This window comes from Balaenoptera physalus, assembly GCF_965194825.1.
Source record: "Balaenoptera physalus genome assembly, chromosome: 20".
Lineage (NCBI taxonomy): Eukaryota > Metazoa > Chordata > Mammalia > Artiodactyla > Balaenopteridae > Balaenoptera > Balaenoptera physalus.
The window spans coordinates 23,898,864-23,922,335 of record NC_138901.1 but is presented as its reverse complement, the minus strand read 5'-3'; the positions used below and the strand labels follow the sequence as shown (position 1 = coordinate 23,922,335).

General features: G+C 39.6%; 1 protein-coding gene across 7 annotated transcripts in view; it reads right to left on the bottom strand.

Annotated features, from left to right (window-relative positions):
- Positions 1-6,461: 6,461 nt before the first annotated feature.
- The window catches only part of SPAG9 (sperm associated antigen 9), a 155,284-nt gene continuing 138,273 nt past the window's right edge, over positions 6,462-23,472 (bottom strand). For 4 of the 7 annotated variants that reach the window (XM_082440298.1, XM_082440300.1, XM_082440302.1 and 1 more), the window contains 7 exons: positions 21,679-21,827; positions 20,502-20,673; positions 18,466-18,579; positions 17,133-17,171; positions 16,036-16,212; positions 12,436-12,585; positions 6,462-10,109 (listed from right to left, as the gene is read on the bottom strand). In XM_082440298.1, coding sequence (XP_082296424.1) covers positions 9,994-10,109; positions 12,436-12,585; positions 16,036-16,212; positions 17,133-17,171; positions 18,466-18,579; positions 20,502-20,673; positions 21,679-21,827 — 917 coding nt within the window. In that variant the 3' untranslated portion in view covers positions 6,462-9,993. The remainder of the gene's footprint in view (positions 10,110-12,435; positions 12,586-16,035; positions 16,213-17,132; positions 17,172-18,465; positions 18,580-20,501; positions 20,674-21,678; positions 21,828-23,472) is intronic. The other 3 variants (XM_082440299.1, XM_082440301.1, XM_082440304.1) reach the window with 1 other exon arrangement.

Here is a 23,472-nt window from a genome sequence, read left to right as displayed (position 1 = left end):
GGGAGAGGGGGGAGTGAGCGACAGAAACTGTGTATGAGGCCTGTCGGCCCCTCATATCCACCCAAGGGCCCTGGAGCATCCCTGAGCCCTCTCAGGCACTGAACTCCCCAGGCTTGAGGATGGCAAATATCCCTCTTCTCCAGGTCTGTGGCTACTCCCGTTCCCATTTCACCCGTGTGTGTGTGTGTGTGTGTGTGCACACGCACACACACATGCGTGCACACACACACACTGACTGGTTTATAGCACTTGAAGGCCAAGGGGGAGGTGGTATGGGTCCTTTACCCTGTGCACTCCCTGCCCCATCCAGGGCAGCTGTGACCCCCCCCACCCCCCCACCCCACCAGTGTTGGCCGGCCTTATCTCCCTCCTTGGGGCCCTCACCTGCCTCCATTAATGCAGTAGTATCTCACAATACCCCTTCCCCATCAAGAGGATCCGACAGCTTCTTGCAAATTTGCTGGTGGTGTTGGGGTAATAAGCCCTAATTTCCACTCTTTTGCTCCTGATGTTTAGAACATGGGGGCAGAAAGGGACCTTGAACTCACCCAACCCCCTGACATTTTCCAGAATAGAAAAATGAGGGCCGGAGAGAAAATGACAGCCTAAAGCTCGTGGCTACTCAGAGCAGCTTGGGACAGGGGTCTGAGTTTCCTGGCACGAGGCCCAGAGTGTCTGGACGCACTGTAACTCAGCAAGCCCCTCCAAGAGTTAACTGAGTGCTGGTGTGCAGGAGAGGCAATTGGAGATTTAGTCCAGTCACACAGATTCTCTCCCTCTAATCCTCACGCCCTCCTCATTTCCTTTTCAGCAGTGGTTATAAAATCCAGGAAATAAATGTGGATTGATGGCCTATAAAGGGCTTAGTTGGTGCTGTGACCTACTGAGTTATGTAACTCCTATTTATTATCAGCCTTGGATGAAGTTTCTTATTGAAGCAACTCACTAAGCTGATTCCATGCCATTTCTTTTTCCCTTGTTCAGAGGTGGCAAGTAGCAGAAATTCCTTTGCAACTTCAAAAACCAGAAATTGGCGGTATGGATACTTTCAAAAATTCCCTTCTTTAATCCTTTGGGCCAATGTTTCTCTCTTACCCATAAAAACGCCTGCTCACCTCAGCAGGGTCCCAGGCTCTAGACCACCTGCCTTCCCTTTGGGTTCCTGGGCTATAGGTTGCCTTGGCTGGGGAGGCTCAGAAACGGTGTTTTCCCTACCCCTGGTGAATGAAAGGAGTGAGAACTCAGGGCTATGAGAATCTAGAGACAGTCTAGTAGAAGGAACACTTCAGAGTCAATCTCTGCTGTTGGATAACAGCCACTCTGGGCCTCTGCTTGCTTGTTAGTAAAGTGAACCAGTTTACCTTATCTGTACACTTTGACCCCCAGTAGGCACCCGCCTTGATCTGGTCCGGCCTGCCTTGCTGGGACGGACAGCCTGCTGAGGATGAAGGGGAGGGATGAGAGGCCGGCAGCCTTTGGAAGGCTAAGCCCACCACAGCGCCACCTTGTGTTCAAAGGGCAGCAGAGCCCAGCCTCTCCATAGCAAGGCCACTTCCCCAAACAAGTTCATTTCCTGTTCCCCCATCCCTTTTCTGCTCTGGGAGGGGGTGGTACTGGGAAGCCAAGGATCCTCCCTAATTAAGCATCACTTCTCAGCCTTTCTCTTTTTTCCCCAAGTGATGCCATAAAAGGGCCCTAGGGAGAAACTCTCTGAAGGCTCAGCTGACATTCTAAAGTAGACTTTTGGAGACCTGTTCCCAGGTTCAGGAAGGGAAAGATGGACACCCAAGGGAAGCTCAGGACCCATAGAACTCAAGTGTCTCTCTTCTTCATAAGACATATTCCTTCCATTCACGGGAGTGATACTTTGATGCCTCAGGGACACACTGGTGCACAGGGACAAAGTGGTGCATCAAAGCAGTTGGTTTCACCGAGTGGTGTAGGCTACACGAATTCCCTCCATTAAGGGTCTGGCTGGGCACGAAGGCTACTAGTCCACACAACTCAAACTGCACATGGCACAGATGACCCAGCCTCAAAGAATATCACCCTAGAAGGAGGCTTAGAGCTCATCTGAGCCAAGTCCCAACTTTTACAGATAAGGAAAACTGAGGGTCCAGAGAGAGCGATGACTTTTGATGGATCAGTGGCAGGGAAAGGCTAGAACCTTTGGTTCTTTATGAAGACTCGGCTTTTGAGATGTTTTCTGGCTCCCATCATATCACACCAGAGTGGTCTTTCAAAGAAAGGGCTGTCACCTTGGTGCCCCAGAAATATGGACGTAATATGGGGCAGAATAGTCTGATAAACCCTCAATTGGGTAAAAGCCCAGGACTGGGTCTCTAAATCAGCCAAGGTCTGCCTTGAGGCATCTGCCCAGTTTCCGCTTATCTCCAGCCAGGCTCCTCCAGGAAGGAAGGATGTTTGAGATGCCTCTTAGAATCAATATTGGAGTCTTTTCTGGTGAAGAACATGCCAAACTTTTGCTCCTAGTTCCTTATTTACAGCCCCGGGCAAACTCTCCAAGATAGGAATGTAGATTTCCTACAGAATAAACACCTGTTTCCACAGAAGCACAATGGGCCAAAATATAGCAAAAGGCCAGCAGCTGAAAATTCACTCCAGGATTTGTCACTTTGGTCTAGCCAAAGGTAAAGAAAAGTAAGTTTAATGAGAAAGGACAATAGGAAAAGAAATTGAGGCCTCAGTGGGGAAAGGACACAATGTTTGTTTACTGTTGAGTAGTACATTATCTCATTTAATCTTTCCAACAATCCTTTGAATGATATATCATTACTACAATACTCCTGAGGACCAAAACTCAAGTTTTTGAAAGACTGCTCCACTCTCTTTGGGGAATATCTGTACCTGAGATGGCCCGCAAAAATCTTAACAGATGAGGGTTTGTGATCTTCCTTGGGCGGAGTAATGCTAAGTCTCTTAGTTTTGTTTTGTTTTTTAATATTTATTTGTTTATTTATTTGGCTGCACCAAGTCTTAGTTGCAGCACTTGGGATCTTTTAGTTGCGGCATGCGGGCTCTTAGTTGTGGCATGTGGATCTAGTTCCCTGACCAGGGATCAAACCCGGGCCTCCTGCATTGGGACCGTGAAGTCTTTCACCGTTGGACCACCAGGGAAGTCCCATAAGCTTCTTAATCATGTAGACAGCATATAATCCTCCTTGCCACCATACCACACCCTGTTGTGCATCAGATGTTAATATTTTATTTAGTCCTGTATGTCTTCTTTCTACCTGTTTATATGCAGTGACTAGGAGTTTAATTCTTGTCATAAAGCATTATGAGCAACAGATACTGAAAAAATACGTTCTGACGGCATCTAAAAATGTCAAGCTTACCACTGTTTTCATGTTTCAACATGTCCCTCGGTGTGCCTGCACAGGAATGAAATGCACTCTTAGATGAAAAAGACAATATGGATCTCCTCCTGTGTTTAATTTTCATGGAACACTTCTTTCCCTTCAACTGGGGAGTGTCGGGGCATGAGAGAAAGGCGTTCCCTGAAAGGTCCAATAGACCTGAGGTAACTCTGTTTCCTAACACAGCTCCTTTAGGACAGCCAAGGTCTAGAACACTGATAAAAAGACTGGAAATAAGAATATTCTGTACTACATAAGCACTGAAGACAGTTTTCCCCTTGTTTTTACCACATTACAAAATAGCCAAGCAGACACCATACCAGTATCATTTTTCAGCTAATGCCTCAACGAATGGCCATAATACTTGACTCCACTTCACCATTTTCGTGTCTACTTTCCTCTCTTACCCTAATCTCCTTGAAGGTGTCTTACTCATCTTCACACACCTGATACGTAGGGACCGCCTGCCAAAGCCTGCTGTTGAGTGCCTAGTGGGGGTAGGTAATGTGCCGACTGCCATCACACCATTACTTCATTAAGCCATCACAAGAACCCTTTGGGGGATGTTACTCTCCTTTTATAGTAAGGAAACAGAATAGTTAAGTGACTAGTGAAGGGTCGCAAAATTAGGGAACGGTAGGCTCAGGACTTAACCCCAAATCTCCTGATCTGAGACCTAATACTTTTCCCAACACACTTGCAGTAGCCTCTAGTGTGGAGTTAGTCTGGTTATACCTCTGGTTATATGAGGACCCTGGGACTTCACTTATCTCAGCTAGACCTGTTTACCAACGGGCAAGGCCCCTCCTGTGGCTAGGCCTCTGGTTCACCTGAGGACAATAATATACTCCAAAGGGTGGCTCTGTGGATCACCTGTGAATTTATGGAGTAAACACCTTGAGAAGATTATTAGATGTTATGCATATGCAAGCTAGTCATAACAACTAAAAGGTTATAGTTTTTTCTATGGAAAAAATAGCCTTACCAAATGAATGGAGATGAAATATTCCCTTTAAGCTTTTAATGTAGCAGTAAGTTCAAAGTATCCTAAACTTCAATTATCCATAAATCAAAAAGGAAAGAGCATTGGGTTGAGTCTGGGGTGAACCTGCTAGCAGATCACCATGTGCTGGTAATAAATGGCTAAGAATGAAGAAGCTTTGTGCTCCTGGAAAACAGATGTTTGTGAATCCAGCTGGGCTGCTTGAGTTCCTCTTAAGCAGCTATTCCCAATAGAAGGATCAGAATCACCAGGGTAACTGTTTTACCAAACACACTAGTAGAATCTGATACTCCTGAGGTGAGAGGAAGAAGGAAATAATTTCATTCTGCAACTAGCTCCTGGCTGATTCTGGCCACACCTCCCTCTCCTGGCCTGGTTGAGAACTGCAGCTTTTCTGTGAAGTTGCTGCCCCCCCCTGAGCTGTGACTTATTGGTCCATTTCTCCCTTGAGGCCTCAAATCAAACCATAACTACTTTCTGGCTGTGGGTGGGAGCCAATGTTCTGCCTGGACATAAAAGCAAGGAGCTAAACTGTCTCCTTTTGCACAGTGACGTTCTGATAAATTGGATTTTCACAGTAATCAAATTCCACCGGGATTGGGCAACCCTGGACCTGCAAGCAGGTATGGTTGGTGTCTGTATAGACAACACACCAAGGCAAATTAGAGCCAGGGTCACAGAACCAGAAAGGTTAGAGCTAGGATTTTTTTAAGATCACCTGGATATATCAACCCTCCTTTAACACATGAGAACTAAGGTCCAAAGATGTTAAAGAAGTAGTCCTCAACCTAAGCAACACATCATGCTTACCTATGAAACTTTACAGATGTCTGGGTCCAGAGCCCATAAGAGAGTCAATTCAACAGGTCTGGGGTAGTTCGTTTCATGCCTTTGTGGGTGGCTGTGGAGTACTGTGTTGAATTGAGTGGCCGAGGGTCACAGTAGGGGCAGGGCCTGTTCAGGTCTACTGCCTTCTTTCCCACTATACCACTGTCTCTAAAGGAAGTGAGTTGTAAAACTGAACTGTATTAATTACCAAATATTTAAGGTATTCTGAGAAGTTCCCTAACTACAATACCTTTCCTAACATATTGGCCACTGCTGAAGATGGAGTCCGTGCTTTTGTGGTCACCAGGGCTCTCGTGCCCACACCGAGTGTGAGAGGCCTTGGGGCTGGTGACGAAGAGCTTGGAGGTTTAGGCAGTATCTTTCCACTAAGTTTTGAAAGAGAGTCTCACCACTGGGTGGGAGTGAGGGCTACAGTTCCAGGTAAGATTACAGGGCTCCTGTCCGTTCCCTCAATAAAATTAATATGAACGTTCGCTGTCCTGCGCTGTTAAACCTAGTCTCTCACTAGAGACTGGCTGAATCAGGAACATGATTAAATGAGGCTCAAAAAAAGTCAGCTTCCAAAACAGTGACTTGGCAGGCCCCAAAGGACTAAGGGGCAGTTAGGTAAGGTCCTGTAAAGTAGGAATGAGACAGGCTATTCATTATATTCTAGAGCATCCAACCTCACTGGACAGATGGCTGTGCCTTCATCTAGTGAACTGTCCTATCACATGCCAGTCAGGACTACTTTTACTATCATGTCAGAACCCCACAATCTTGTAAACAAAGCACATGACATTAGACTAAATACCACTGTACTGAATATGGATTCACATTGTGCTACCACATGATTAGTTTTATAATCATCCTTCCTTCCAGAGTCTCTCCCAAGCAAATGGATCGCAATAAGCACACCATATTATTAACATCTACATTACAGCCTGCTTCTTATTACTGAGTAACCTAGCAAATGGTATGCTTTGGTATCATGTGTGGGTTGTTACTCAGCTCGCCCACATTTCTAGAAAGCCCTATTGTCTATTATTCATATGTCACTTAAACACGTGAGCCAAGCAGACATGTTCTTCATGTATTGCTCACTGCTCACCCTCAGCCAGTGCCAAGTGGCGACAGTCCTGACCCTTGGAGATGACGTGTCTGACGGGAGACGATTATTGGACTTTCAAATATAAATCGAGGTCAGACCTCTAGGAAAGGCAAAAACAAAACAAAACACAGTCCTCATACATATGTCATATACATATTTATATATATTTCATGTACAAAGTTACATTCCGAACCCCAGGGATTCCATAATAGAAATAAATACTGAAATAACTACATTGCTAAATGAGCTTTTTGCTCATAGAAATGAAGCATCAGCCTCTAAAGAAACAGCAAGTGGGACCCTCTAGAACCCATTTTGAAGATTATAGAGGCAAGTAAAATTCTGAATAAAATGTCCTGGACAAAACACAAATTCAGACCATAAAATGGCTAAAATATATTCAAGTGTTGAGAAATGTACGACAAAATTAATAATAAAAACTTAATTTTTTAAAAAGAAAAGAAAAGACATTTAGTGTTACAAAATAGCATAACCCTGTTAGAAAAGCATTTATGATTTCCACATTTAATTCTCTCTTCTCTTCTATTCCCTTAGTACAAACTGGGACCAAAACGAGTCCCTTTCTCAACATGATCAATTAAGAAGAGCCCTAAATCTGGTTGAATCCTTTGGTAATGGTCATAATACTCACAAGGAAATAAATATTCAGTTCCACAGCATTTGCAAGACACACGTTCTTTAGGACAGTTAGTATTATGAGACAATTGTTTTGCTTTGTTTTGTCACTAAGGCAACCTATGTTAAAGGGTCCATTCTCACACGTAGGAAGACCTTTACAAGAAATGAACAACACAGAAACTGAGAGAATGTATTTTAACCTTTTCTATGCAAACACGCTTCATGTGAAAAGTTATGTGCTGCATATTTTGTATTCAAAATGTTTTACACTCTCAACAAGCTGCAGCTATTAAGATATTCATTCCTATTTAAAAAATTTAGATCCACACAAATTAGAAAAAAACACTCAAAACTGAGTTCCTAAAGAATATTCTCCCTTTGCCTCACAGGGATTTTAACCTGCACTGAGCAGTAAGTATTACGTTGATGTATATGATACTGTCATTTTTGTAAATCAGCAACGTTTGAACATCAGCAATTTCACATGGTTCAACATCATACATAACCCAAACGTAACAGAATGAGAAAATTCTCAGGTATTCCTTATTTCTTCCAATAGGGGTAATTTTTTTTTTTACATGGAGATACCAACCTGAGGTACTCAAGCCTCTTCTTTACCACTGATGTGGTAGCTACAGGCAATTACACCAACCACTCGCTGCTTGCAAGAAGCTTACATTTTGGCATTTTCTTCCTAAGGCTACCACCTTGACCAAAGTGAACGCTACAAGAATATAAGCCTATTGTTGGGGAAAAGGTGGAAGTAAAGCAACCTGCAAAAAATATTTAACTGAAATTACAAACATAAAGACAAGCTCTTAAAACAAATTTTACAGACATTTTTGTACTCTCTAGTCCCTGAAGTTAACAGGGCCACAGATATCTGACAATTTTAGATAAAATAACTACACACCTATATTCCTTAAGTTAAAGCCGGTAAGCTTAAAAAGAGCAATAAACAACCACTGTAACATGTTTGCATTTTTCATCTTTAACTCCTGATTTCCTAAATTACAGTCAGTCATAGAAACATGTAAAAGACCGAACAGTACATGGGGTCTGACTCTGGGATGTTTACTTCTTGGGATTAAAATTCCCGAACACTTTGGTGTCTCTTTTTTGTGAATTTATACAACATTCCTCCAAAATATTTAATAATGTGGTTTTTTTTTTAAGGTATTGCCAACAATGGCTCAGATTTATAAAATAAAATAAAATAAAATAAAATAAAATAAAATAAAATAAAACATAGCTTATAAGCTATGGAAAAGTGACCTAAGTTTTGGTGCCCTGAAAAAAGTGACTAAGTAGCTCAAGTAAAAAAATTATCCTTTTAATACAGCTTTTACCAAAAGAGTTTTTTTTCTCCTAGCCATCTAAAGTGGCCACAATTGTACTGTGTACATAATGTGCTTATAGACACCTGTGGCCAAATGGATCCAAAGGCCTCCTCTGACGCATTAAATCCCGTGTACTTTATAATCTAGCCTAATCATCTATATGCTTAAAAGACACTGGTAGTACTTTTTACAAATATCTCTCCATTACAGTTCAAAAGAAAAGTCCTTGGTCCTTAAGGATGCTTAGACAATCTGAGACTTTTGTTGTTTCCTTTTCCTGAAGTAGTCCTTCCGATGACTGGCGGGGCCTTTGTCCAATAACTTCATATTTTAAGACAGTGCTTAAACTTATATTTAGTTTTGCTTAAAGTAATGGATTAAGAATGATAAATCATAAATTTTCAAGAAGACTGAGAGGGAAAAAAACTGCAGCATAATGGTTTTTTAAAACTTATTAAACAAGAAAATCAATTATACCCAGACTCTATTTTTTAAATGGGCATTGTGAGTGAAAAGATTGTAATGTCAACTTTTACTTTATGCTATTTTGGCTTTGTCTTCTTCTCCTTCAAAGTCTTCATTGAGGATGGCCTTTTAATCTCAAAAGGGCACAAAAGCTTAAATACCATTTACATACAGAATATCAAGTACTGGCAGTTGTGTAGTTTTATACAGAACAAAAGAAAATACCATTTCTAATTAAATCTCTTGTTCAGTTCATTAGGCCATACTCCATCACCACTACAGCTTTACTCTTACTAACTGATAAGAGCAGTCCAAGAACAACTGGTAAACAAGTAAATTTTTTACACGGAAAAAAACTCATCCAACCACCATCATCCATTGATACAAGAAATCCAAAACACAATTTCCTTAAAAAAAATCCTCCCATTGCTGAAGTGTATCTTCTAAGCCTTATAAATAATAAACCTTTCAAACATGTCAGTATGAAAATGAGAGACTAGTCTCAAAAACAAACAAACAAGCAAACAAAAAAAACAGAATATTCAGAGAAGCAGGCCTCATAAACTTTAGAGCTCTAGTAAGTCAGAAACAAGAAACTTTTATTTAAATAGTGTAGTCTTAATTTCTTTAATATAAAACCCCCCCCGCAAAATCTGATGAAAACAAAGTTTTATATACCATATAAACAAGATTTGTCAGATTTGAAAGTGAAAGTTAAAGTAATTTACAGTTAGCGTTTAGCCCTCTCGGGACATTTAGATAAATCCTGATAATCTACCTGTTATTAGTTTGTGTCAATTTTATAATACATTGGGGAAAACTTTACTATTGTACTTAATGGTACAGTTTCATTTATCAAGTGTTTCCATTAATTCCATTATTAGTGATAGCTAAAAAGTGACCCCATCAAATGAAGTAAGTGACATTAGCTGTGGCAGAGTAAACCACAACTGGATTGCTTTCTAAAATTCACCAGTTTGCAGAAAGTAAACATTCTTTGATTTGTTCATAATATACTGAAATTGCCTATAACACTGGTGCAGTAAAACAGCTAGTTCCTGTATTGTTACAGTAGGACAGATTTTATAGCATAGTTAACAGAAAAAAAATGCTCATACATTATGTGGTGAAACTTATTTCACAAAGAGAGCATTAAATAAAGGGAAAAAGGGAAAATAAACCATGCAGAAGAGATGGCTTCCCCGTCGCCACCTGTTTCCTATGGGTTCACTCACTACCATACATCACTTGCCACACTATCAAGTGACTCCTTTCCGCTTTGGCGACAGAAGGTTCGAGTGGAAGATCCTCTCCAAGAAGCTCTGATTCTCCACCTTCATCACCTGGTGGATGAAACGGAGACTCCGGTTAAGCATTTTGAAGATACAGGCTGATGTACATCAGACTCATGGTTTAGTCCATGAGCAGCATGCATAAAATTTGTCTGACGCCCATTTCAGAGAACACAGTAAAAGAAATGCCATGAGTCACAATCTTCACTGCCTCACTTCTGAAAAAGACTACTGAGATCAATTTCTCATAGTTAAAATATTACAGGATATGAAAAAGGAAATGGAACAAAAAAAAGATCAAATTCAATTTTAAAAAAGTACGCTTAGTATTAAAATTAACCTATGCTTTAAGACAAATTCTGCTTTTCAGGCTGGATTACCTAGAGATACTGACAAACCTGGTTAAGCAATTTTTATGTTATTTTTAGGATCCAAAATGGAAGAAACTTTCAGTGGAAATGAAAAAACCACATAAAGATTTTACTGACATACTCTTTAGTATGGTTCAGACTACCATGTTGCAATCGAAGAAAAAGTTCCAAAAATCACCCAGCCGAGTGAAGGCCATCTCTATAAAGGAATTCTGCACCAACAGTCAGTTCACTTTGAAGTGACTCCATTCCTACTGACATCACCGTTCCTAAACTTAACATTAAAAGCCCTGCCTTAAAAATGTGTCAACAAGCCTTCTGCATCAGAAATTTTAGTTTATACTAATTATATGTGGCACATTGTCATTTATATGACCCTAAATTTTATATTCTTTTTTTTTTAACAGAATTAAAACTAAAGTATTAGTCACCAGTCTACATTATATTCTCTAAAGCCTTACGTTTAGAAACTTTTTCAATCATTGTGATTTTAGGCCAGTCCAAAAGGTTCCTTTATTTATGGCAAATAAATAAATTTACATCACAGTGCTTTACAGATTACAAAGCACTACACTTTCGCAAACATCAGTTCTCTGTGTTTTCTTTGAAACCTCTCTGGCCATTCCTTCTTAGATCCCTTCATAAGCGCTAATGATTCTTTAAATGGAGTATTAAAACAGGGTTCTATCCTAGAACCTTTTCTTCTGGCCCCTACATATTCTCCTTGGGTGAACTCATCAACCCTTGTGACTTTTAGTGCCACTGCACGTCAGTAGTCCTCATATTCCTCCCTCCTGAGACATGAAACCCTTATACCCAAAAGCCCAATGGACATCTTCCACCTAGATAACTCCCAACTTCCATGCACTCCAAGGTCAACATGTCCCACACAGAACTCCTCATTCCACTCCCTCCAGATCTGCTGCTTCTGTTCTGATAGTCATTAACTCTAAGTAAATGGATCACTACCTCTTCCTTCACATCCTGTTAGTTACCAATTCCCCATCGTAGTGCTAGTCTACTCCTACCGTTTCTACCTTACTCATTCATTTTTTCCTAACCCATTGCCTACCTCTAGTCTTATACCTCCAATCCATTTACACACACATATAATCATATTGCTCTTCTATTTAAAGTCCTCCAATAATTTTCCTTTGCTTTAAAGTGCAAACTCCTTAATTAGGTATGTAAAGGCCTCCCTCCATTTCTAGATTTATCTCTGGTCAAATTTATATTTGCTTCTACTCCATGCTCCAGTCATTTTTAAGTAGTTTTTCTTCAACTAAGGTGGTTTCACATTTCTAAGCCTTGGTCAAGCTACCTCTTACGTTGGAATGCCAGTCTCCCCAGCCTTCCCCATACCATCCCCACCCCAATTCTTCAGACTCAGGCTCTTCAGTACTGAGTCATCTCAAGCATCATTTCTTGATTTCCTTCTTCCCCTACCCCTAGGAAAAACTGACTACTCCCCATCAGAGCATCTGTAACACTGTAATTTATTAACATGTTTCTATCTCTGTATTGTTCTATAATTTATTGGAGGGAGACTTTGTCTGATTTGTTTTTGTATCTCAAGCTCAAGGCTAACAGGTACACAGTAGATAATTATTGTTTATAAGGTGAGAAAATGAACAAATGAAATGAATTTGGCTACAAACAACACTTTATGAAGTATTTTTATTTCTCCACTCTGCAGGTGAGGAAACTGAGGTTCTGGGAGGTTGAATGATTTCCCCAAGGCCTCTGACTCCATATGCTCTTCACATATACCTCAACATACGACCAAACCCTGCTATTTTCTAATGCTCCTTCAAATAAACACACTTTGGTATAAAAAGAAAAAAAAAATCATGAAAGTAGGAAAAAAAGAAATATAAAATCATTTTCCAAGTAAAGGGTTCAAAGAAAACCTCTTAGAAATCATGTATCTGAGTTTCTCGTTTACTGTGGGTGAAAATCCACATCACGGAACAGTGGAAATGAAGCCCCCAGAACCAATGACCTACCCATTCGGAAGTCAATGTAGCCCTCTCCTCCACTGATGACAAGCATAGACTTCAAGGGTGTCTGGCTGCCAGGCTCCTGTGCAGATGGCCCTGCTCTGTCAGCTGTTAGATCTGTGCCACTGCTGCCACTTTGTGGGCTGATGACTTGACCTATTTATACAGGAACAGAAGTGAATATTACTTATCAAGGATTGGGGTGGGAGAGACTCATTTTTTCTGAATATTTTCAGAAAGCTGAACAAGGTAAGTACATTCTAATACAGCCAAAGTACTGGGGATGTAAGAAGCCTCTGCATGATCAGAAAACATCTATAAAGGTCATGAAAGCCCAGTTTGAAATCCAAGTAAAGCTATTTTGTACCAAAACAGAAATTGGTCCAGAATCCAGTATGAAATCTGTATATGGCTCGGCTGGTCTTAGCTGCCTGCTTCAGACTATTATAATCTACATTGTTTTATCTGAGGGGTAGTGGAAAGATCTCTCCCCTGGAAGGGTACATGTGTGTTTAATGTAAGAGACTGAGAAAAGTCTTCAACTTAAGCCTTATGAATTTGGATATTCATAATTAATATTTGAATTGACTTCAAATCCATGGTTCCCTCATATTTAAGAAAAGTACATCTTATTTTTAATTTAGACTATGCAAATAAAATTACTGGGTAATGTGTAATTTGTTCTAACATTTAAGTTCTAAGGTAGAATCTTTAAGCATGAAATGATAGAGAGAAACCTTGAAATATCATTCACACTATAACCTCTGTGAGTGTGGGGTATTTTTTTCTTGCCAGGTCTGCTGTCCTTTGGTCAAACCACACAGACCATGCCTTTAGGTGATAACAGGACATAGTCCCATGATGTGAAACACTTTATAAACAATTAATTTATGTTGGACATGGATAGGACAGTTTGATTTATTTTCACAGTACCTCATTCATGCATTATTCAATTATACTCTAGAAGAAATCAAGCCTGCTAGAGATAACTTCTGTTAGCAGACTAGTTAGTTTTGCCACAGAAGCAAGAGCACAGTGGTATGATAGTAAGGCCATCCTGAATGGTTTAATCCTTAGGGCCAACTGGCCAACAAACAACAATGTTGCCAATTCCATTTCCAGATTTATACCCAACAGAAAAGTCTCTCCCATATGCACAAGAAGGTCTACTGCAGTATTGTTTTTTAATAGTGGAGGGAAAACAGAGAAAAAGCCTAGAAGTTGATCTATAGGAGAATGGATAAAAGGTAGCGTATTTATTCAGATATTAGAATACCACAGTTAAATGAATGAACTAGATTTTTATGCATAAATATTAACAAATCTCAAAAATGAGAAATAAGTTGCAGAATAATATATATGTAACATAAGACTTAAAAATACAAAAAATACTATATATTGTTTATAGATATGTTCCAATGTAGTAAAAATACAAAAACATGGGCAGAAGGATACATGTCAACTTCGGGATAGTGGTTATAGATGGACAGGAAAGAAGGAAGGGAAGGGGATTAGAGAAATATAAAGGAAACTCAAAGGGGACTCTATGGCATTATTTAAAAAAAAAAAAAAAAAAAAAAGTAAGAAAAGAAACTTCCCTGGTGGTCGAGTGGTTAAGAATCCGTCTTGCAATGCAGGGGACGCTGGTTCAATCCCTGGTCGGGGAACTAAGATCCCACATGCCACAGGGCATGCGCCCATGTGCCACAACTACTGAGCCCGCACGCCACAACTACAGAGCCTACATGCTCTGAAGCCCCTGCACCACAAATACAGAGCCCACACACTCTGGAGCCTGCATGCCACAACTAGAGAGCCCGAACGCCACAACTACAGAGAAGCCTGCACATTGCAACAAGAGCCCGTGAGCCACAACGGAAGATCCCATGTGCCACAACTAAGACCCAACGCAGCCAAAAAATAAATTAAAAAAAAAAATCCATATCTAGAAGTTTATTCTAAGGCGATAACTATACAAAAATATACATGTACATTTCAAGAAGTTCATTACCATGTTGTTAAGAATACTGAATAATTGGTTAGGGTACCATGTGCCAACCCTATACTATATACATTTAATCATTTAATCTTTGGAACATCCTTGGGAAAAATTATAGTGGCTAATTTTATGTGTCAAATGTCTTGGCTCTGGTGCTGAGACATTTGCTCAAACTCTAGTCTAGATACTGCTGTGAAGGTATTTTTTAGAAATAATGAACATTTATATCAGTGGACTTTGAGTAAAGCAGATTACTCTCCATAATGTGGGTGGGCCAATCAGCTGAAGGCCTTAAGAGAAAAAGATAGGTCCCTCAAGGAAAAGGGAATTCTGCCTCCGGGCTGCCTTTACACTTGAGCTGCAAACATCAGCTCTTTCCTAGGCCTCCAGCCTGCCAGCCTTCCCTGCAGATTTCAGACTTGCCAGCCCCCATAATCACATGAACCAATTCCTTAAATTAAATCAATCTCTCTCTCCCTCCCTCCCCCTCTTTGCGCTCGCTCTCTCTCTCTTACACACACACACACACACACACACACACACACGCACGCACGCACGCACGCGCACATACCCTATTGGTTCTGTTCCTCTGCAGAACCCTGACTAATACACTGAGATACCACCATGTCCAACATCACACAGTTGGTGTGGCAAAGCCAGATTTGAACTCTGTCTAACTCCTAAACTTGCCCCTTACAGGGGAAAAAAATCCAAAACATAGGTCCTGCTTACAGATGATCAGTAACATCACTTTAATATTCTCAAGGGACAGAACATTTTTCACTGGACGTCATCACTGCCACCTTTCATCTGGATGGTGCTTTATAGTTCCCAAAGCCCTTTCATTAATCTTTACAACAAATGAGGTTGGCAGAGCAGATATTAATCACATCCACTTAGGAAACAAAGAAATGAGTATCAGAGGTTAAGCAATTTGCTCAAGACAACAAGGCAAGTGGTAAAGACCCAGACCCCCAGACTCCTGCTGTTCTTTGCCACAGCGCTAAAGGTATCAGAGCACATTTTCCATCTCTTCCTGAACATAGCCTTGATGATAGGGACTTCTTTCTAGAAATCTCCTTTATGAGGCCAAAACCATTTTCAGTATTCTGCAGTGACAAAATAATACCACTGCTTTTCAAAAGTAAAGAAGTCTCCTAAATAAAAATCAGGTTTGCTTTTGGGGTAGAGGAGAGATTCCAAAACAGCTTCTATCAAGTATCTCTATAGCACTTTATTCATACCTCCGTTATAGAACATTTCATGCGTTATATTAGAATTATCTGTAATTTCAGTACTTAGCATTAGACTAGGTAGAGGAACCAAGGGACAGACAATTACAGTTGGCCCTTGAATAATGCAGGGGTTGGGGCACTGACCCTCTGCGCAGTCAAAAATCTGAGTGAAATTAATAGTCAGCCCTCCATATTCATGGTTCCTCTGTGTCCACAATCTGCATCCAAAGATTCAACCAACCATGGATCATGTAGTACTGTAGTGTTCACTACTGAAAAAAATCTGTGTATAAGTGGATCAGTGCAGTTCAAATGCACATTGTTCAACAGTCAACCGGACATACAACTTCTCAATAGAATAATCTAACTCACCTGGGACTGCCACAAAGAATTTCACAGCATCCCTGTGCCCATGGAAGCAAAGCTGTGCATGTGCCATTGAACAATAGGGTATAAATGTCCCTGGTGTCACTTTATCACTGTTTTCATCACCATATACACGGATGACACTTCCAGGACGATTTCCTGATGCTCCTGAGGTTTTATTTGCTGCAATAGAAAACCAAACACCAAATATTTTCCCCTAGAAAACAGTAATGATGCAATAGATTACTGGTTAATCCTTATGGTATTATCTAAAAGCTACAGCCAGTTGAGATAAAACAAGGGCAGCAATGCCAACTCAAGACAAAGCTGGAAAAAAAAAGATATATAGCATGCTAGTTATTTTTAAGTTTCTCAGTAAATGGAGTAGGGGATTTTGCCAGTCTAGCAATAGCTAAGTTTACTTTTTAAACACATCTATTAATTAAAAAAAAAATCATTTTAGTTAACCAAAGAAAAGATTTCTTAGGTATGTCTGTTTTGTTTTTTAATCCTCATTTTAGAAAACTAACCGGTTATATAGCTTAAAGTAAATAGGTATATTTTTTAGCAGAATTTTTATAGTTTATCTTTTGATTTTTTTCTCCCTTGTGGTAAGAATATCTCCCTTGAGGGGTGGTAAAAAGTTGTGTTTAAAAGGATCCATCCAGTACAATAGAGTAGCTTTTATTTACACCAGACTGATGGTTTGCTGAATTATTTTAGAATGACCAGACTCACAAAACATCCCCATTCCATGGACCAGTAAGTAAATGAAAGAAACATGATTGGTAAAAGGAGTAAACAATGTAGATTAAGGACAGTTTTCAGAGATGTTTCGTGTTTTTATTGGAGGGAAAACAAAGTCTGAAAGAAAGGTCAGCTGCAGCAAAAGATGATAAATAGACTAAGCTGCTGAGCAGTAGTTTGGTGGCCAGGTAACAAACATTAAAAAAAACAAAAACAAAAAAACACCTGCTGCAATGCAGTGACTGCAAGTGGATGACATTTAGGAACATTCAAGACGGTATCTAGAGACGTGAGAATGGCCTCATGGTGGCCATGAGAAGCCAGAAAGAAGAGTGTGGTTCAGGATCTGCACTTACCCCTCAGCCCCAGTAAACGTCCCTGGTGGAGGATTACGGCTAAAGTGAGAAAGGAGGAAAGGGGACATGGAGAGGTGCATGACAGGGAGGAGAAGGATTACTATGAGATGCCACTCTCAGCGTCTTCTATCTGGCAACTCAGGAGCTCAAAGCTCCTAACTCAATTAACAAAATCCAACTTGGTATAATACCAAGAAACACACAAAGTTCTTACCAAAGCCTCTAAAGAATATCTCTGCTCGAAAAGGACAGTTTTATTTACTGTGATTTTGCTTTTCTTAATTAAAAGCAATTTAAGTGAATGAGAACTTACTGGGGAACATTTTCTAAATGCTAATATTTCTCCCTTTTCTTTAAGAAATCCTGTGCAAGTAACTATGCTAAAATGGAACTCTCGTCTATAAAGAACTGAAATGAACTCTGGGGATCCTGGAATCTCTTAAGATATAAGAAGTGATCTAAACATGTAGATTTATAAGTGGTTAGGGCTCCTTGCTTCCACTGCCAGGGGCACGGGTTCTCTGCCTGGCTGGGGAACTAAGATCCCACAAGCCTCGCGGTGTGGCCAAAAAAAAAGAATTTAGGTTCTTTAAAGGCTCCAGATATACCACCATCCAGTCCTCCTCCTTTCCCCTGAAAATTCTGAGGTGTTTATTTATTGACTTATTTTATGGACTTATGGCACTTTTTTTTCAAATCATTCCCTGCCCATGAATTTTGTAACACAAAAACACTTATTTAATGAATGATCAATGTAATGGAACATAATATGAAAAACATACAATGCACATTTTGTTCACAAAAATAATAATGAAGCAAGTATAAAAAACATACAATGTACATATTGTTCACATTCTTTTCAAATAGAGGTAGATGGCTTGTCTCCAATGTCAGGAAGGATTTGCTGACCTCCTAAGAAACTTCTCCCACAACTCTTAAGCCAAATGGAATATCCTAAACTAACTGCCACAGAGATATGGAAAACTAGGATATTAGATAGTTAGATAATGTTTCTGGATACTAGTACAATAAAGCTGAAAGAAAAAATGGACATCAACCATTATTTGAGATGAAATAGGACCATGATTCCTGAAATGAGAAAGAGTTTCTCACAATGAAAAACTTTTAACTGTAAATATTGGTCCTGATGTACTTGCTAGAGTCTATACATTTCATAGAAAGAGTGAAGGAACAATAGTTAGATCTCTGCCATCAGTTTGACTTTCTGAATTACCACAGATTTGCCAATAACTAAACAATTCCTTCTACCTGAATTCCAGATAAGGCTGTTCCCCACGACTCTCCTGTGACAGTTACCTAAAAACGTACTTACTCTCTGTCAATGGGATGGAGATAATGACACCGTTTCCCGTCCCTACCCACAAACGATTGCAAGACACCATAAGAGCTGTGATCCTCACAAAAGAGAAGCCCAGTTTTCCAGTACCTGTATGATGGGAGAGAAAACATTTTATTGAGAAACTAGAGCAGATGATGTTTTAGGTTCCAAGTCCCTAAGAGTAGCTGGACTAATACAGCAGAGAGGAAATGTGACCAGAGCGAGTTGGATGTTTCCTGAAGAAGGTGCACATCAATCAAGGCGACCTCTCATTTGGCTTTATCATCTATCTGACAATTCATGGTTAATGGAAAAAGAAAACTCTAAAAGTGGCTGGCATTACATTATCATTCAGAAGGAAGATGCTGTGGGATCAGGAAATACGATACAGGATTTACTTAAGGAGCTTCAAAACCAAACCAAACAAACCAAAACACAAAACAAAACAAAAAAACCTCAACAAAAACAGTTTACTAGATTGGGGAAATTAAATGTCCTTCCATTTTATAAACTGAGAGAGTTCTTGCTTGCCTTAAATTTCTTTGCACAGGTAAGAAACAATCTTTGCTAACAAAACCTATACTCTTTCCTTGTTTATATATTTGGGTCTAAAGCAGCTTAGAAATTTTAGGATACCATATGCATGTAATTTAGGGAGAAAAAAACGCACTTTTTTATTTCAAGGGAATTTTTAAACTGATCTTATTTTCAGGGATTTGAGAGGCAAAATTATTAAACAGATAATACATTTAAGACAAACAGCATCTAGTTACTCATAAGTTCTACTTACTAGAAATGAGAGTGTGATCATAGAATCACAGTGTTAGAGGGAACCTTAAATAGTCTAAGCTAGATATCTTTAACTCATGGGCAAAGTATATTCCTGAAATTAGTTTATGTCTATGTGTATATATGGCTGATTCAAGGGAGAGGGCACATCAGGTTTACTGAGGGCAACGACTCTAAAAAAGTTAAAAACCACTGATGCAGTTCAACCTCTCTTCATCAAGAAATCATCTGTGACATCCCTAATAGTCATACAGCTCTGGATTGGGACGCTAAGGATACTGCAAGGAACAAGCCAAAGACAGTCCCTGCCCTTCACGAAGATTAAGTTCTGTGGGGGAGAGAGACAGTATGTACGATACTGGTACAACCACAGTAATGATAAGCCCATGAAGAGAAAGTGTAAGAGGTCCTAAATAAAACTGGGAGATCAGGAAAGGTCTCTTCTGGATGTGACACATAAGCTATGCCCTGAAAGCCAAGTAAAAGGGACTAAGAAAAACTTCTCAGACAGAGGATACAGCACATGTGAGGGCCTTGAAATGGGAAAGAACTTGTTGAGTTTAGGTCAGTGTGGGCAGAACAGAGTGAGCAAGGAGAGTGGTCCAGACCATTTAAGTTCTTCTGATAATGTCACAAAATGTCATCTCACCTAAAGACAAGAATATTCTGAGAGTGGCTGGCATTACGTAAGTGGAGGTATGTCACAGTGATATCTGCACACTGGTTACTAACCAGAAAACTGACTGGAGTGGAGATAGGAAGACCAGCTAAGAGGCTCATAGTCGTCTGGGGAGGAAAGAATGGTGACCTGGCCTGTGGCAATAGTGGTAGATGTAAAGATGTAACTAATTTAAGGGAATTCCCTGGTGGTCCAGTGGTTAGGACTCGGCAGTTTCATTGCCAGGGCCTGGGTTCAATGTCTGGTTGGGGAACTAAGATCCCGAAAGCTGCATGGCGTGGCCAAAACAAAACAAAAGACGTAACTGATTTAAGATATTCTGGGGGAAGACTTGACAGCTCCTGCTGATGGATTAGATGTGGGGAACAAGAGAGGAGTCAAAAATGATCCCAAGTTTCTGTCAAGAACCACAGGGTAGATGGAGCATTTGCCTGACACCTTCAGTGACAAGAGCTCACTATTCCTGAGGCAACTTACTCATTGGTTCAACCCAGCATTTGAGACCATTTAAAAATAAACCATTTTCTTTGACTGACAAAGATAAAATGCTTTAGAAGCTTACCTAGCATTTTGCTTACATAAGGCTCAATGTCCACATCCTGCAGATGTTGATAAGTGTGTGCATGATAGAGACGGAGTGTGGAATCCAAACGAATGGAGACCCACACGCCATCACCCACCCAGGCAAGCTGCCGCACTTGGCTCTCCTTCCTGGGGTGTGCATCAAATGATTTCTGGAAAAGATTGTTCAATCACAATGTTACTTTTATTATGTAGGAGTTCGTGTTTAAAAACTGTGCGAATTTGCACAATAATTTGGCAGACTATATATTAAAAGAGGAGCCTAAATATTGTTTACTCTTATATACACAATTGCTATTATCCTAGACTGCAAAACAAAATGAAGAAGAACTAAAGGATGTTGGATTTCAGCACTGTGTAGGATATCAACTTATGAAAGCAGTGCTGACACACCCATTCTATGTAACAGCATTCAACAAAAAGATTGAATTTAACCTCGGGATTTTGTATTGTTACAGAGCAATACACAAAATAAGATCCTGTTTATAATTAAACAAAAAGGAACCTACAATGCTGCGTGTGTGTATAGATATCCGCATGTAAGGAATACATCTAAAAAATAAACGCCAAATGGAACTTCTAGGGTTGGGAACAGGATTTGGGACAGAACTGGGAAAGAATTTTCATCTTAAAAATTTCCTACTGTTTTTCTTTTCTTAAACAATTAGAATAAGTTTATATATTGTGGCAAAACTTTAAGAAAACAATGTTAATGCTAAGAGGTTTTTGTTTTTACAACAAATTCCCACTGCAATATTATTCCTCAGTCTGTGACACATATATGGATTTGCCTGGATACACATTGAGTGGTGGGGGAGACTTGAGAGCCCTGCTCTCAGACCACCTCTACATAACTAAACATTTCAAGAACCATGTATTCAAATAATACATGTATGCATCTACGGATACTCAGACACACATTTAGTCATTCACGTGTGAATCCTCCTTCCTTTTTAAAAAACCACTTCCCCTACTCATAGTCAAAAGCAGCAGGAGAAGTAAAGTAACACAGAAAGCTGAAAACTCATCCACGAGATCACCGGAGCACCCCAAAACACGCAGATTCAGATAACAATTTCTAAAGAGGAAAATAATTAAGTCTTAGGGTCTTCAGGTAATACAAATTCAATACGTACAGAAAACATGGGTTAACTTGCCTCTATTTTCATGGCCTTTGGCTGAACCACATAAATTTTGTTCCTATAGCCACACCAAACTTTGTCATGTACCACAGTCATGCATCGGATGGAATGGTGAGGTCGTCCAAGATCTAACAAGTGATAGTTTGACAAATCCCACTGCCCATCTTTAAAATAAGAAACAGATGATTAGTTTATGCACACCGCCTTTTACTCAATTTTAATTCAAGAAACATTCTATTTGGGTGTGTAATTAAATTTATTGATGAAGCATCCCCCGGATACCATGTATTCAGTGTATATTTACGGACATTGAGTTCTTTTGTTCTATAAACTGCAAAGTTGGAAGAGACCTCAAAGGTCATATGGTTCAACCTGTCACCCAGTACCTGGATCCCCATGCTCTCAACAGCAGTGATGTGATAAATCAGTTATAAGTTACCTGTTTTATAATAATATTTTAAGAATTAGAATGGATTTAAGGTTATTTTGGGGATAATACTGCTCTCGCTCACTTGCATTTTGATGTATCTTCTTGGGTAGAAGTCAAGGGCAATGCATTGCTAACACTTTAGGAATTATGTATACTATAATTTTACTGATGAAAGAAATACATACAAATGAGAACCAACCACTGTAAGCTTGCTTTGCTTGAACAATTTCAGTGAAAGAAAACATACTACCTCACAAAGCAGCTGTTCCATTTTAAGAAAGCTATAATTGTCTTAAAAATATTCCCCATACCTAGCTAAAGTCTGCCTGCCTTCTTGTATGTAACCACTCATTAATCTATAGCTTTGCCTAATGGAAACACAGAATAAATCCAGTCCCACTTCATTGTTACTGCCCTGTCTTCTCCTTTCAAAACCAAGCACACCACAGTTTATGGAACCTTCATCCTAACTCTGCTTTGTCCAGATCCATTTAATGTTGATCTACTAGAGTGGAGCAGGATTATCACCAGCCTCTAATTTCTATGAGGCTTAGGATGTTAACTCGTATTGAGTTTGATATCACTCTTCAGACATATCTCCTCCATCTACTCTTCTGAACCCAAATGTAGGACTTTACATGTATCCTTAGTAAATGTGTTTTGTTTATCTTGTTCAATATAATTTTGGATTCAGTTTACCAAAATATTTATTATTCCATTTTTTCTAGGTTCTTCTACTCACTAGTTGAGTGACCATGAACAAATGACTAAAATACTCTGTGCCTCAGTTTCCTCATCTATAAAGTGAGGATGACAATAGAATTTTCTTCGTAAGTTGCTGTGAGGATTAAACTCAGATAAAGTCTATAAAGGGCCTGAACAAGGTAAAACGGAGGCCTCTCTTTTTGTTATGGAGTCATTCACCAGCAATCTCTAGCACCTGCGTATCATCTACCTCACATTTCTTGAGGCCCCAAAGGACATGAGACTTTGGGAAAAGCCTTGTGAAAATCTGAATTTAGTGGATCTACGTTTTTATAATATTTCCCTGATCTACCATTCTAGTAGGTAGGAAATGAAATATCACTTTTGTTTGGTACATGTACCAAGGAGTTACATGCTCAATTCCCTTAATTTAATTCACTCAAGGCAGTTTTCTGACACCACCACCCTTCTGTGTGCAGATGGTAGAAACACTGGTTTAAAGCGGAAGAATATAAAGAACGTAACATGAAAATGATTAAACCTTACCCAACTAAAAATTCTTTTTAAAAACATTCCGAATATAAGTGGTTGCAAATTATTTTAAAAATACTGGGCAAAAGAAAACATATCCTCTCACTAAATTTCTCCTAACTGAATAAGTATATGAGTGAAAA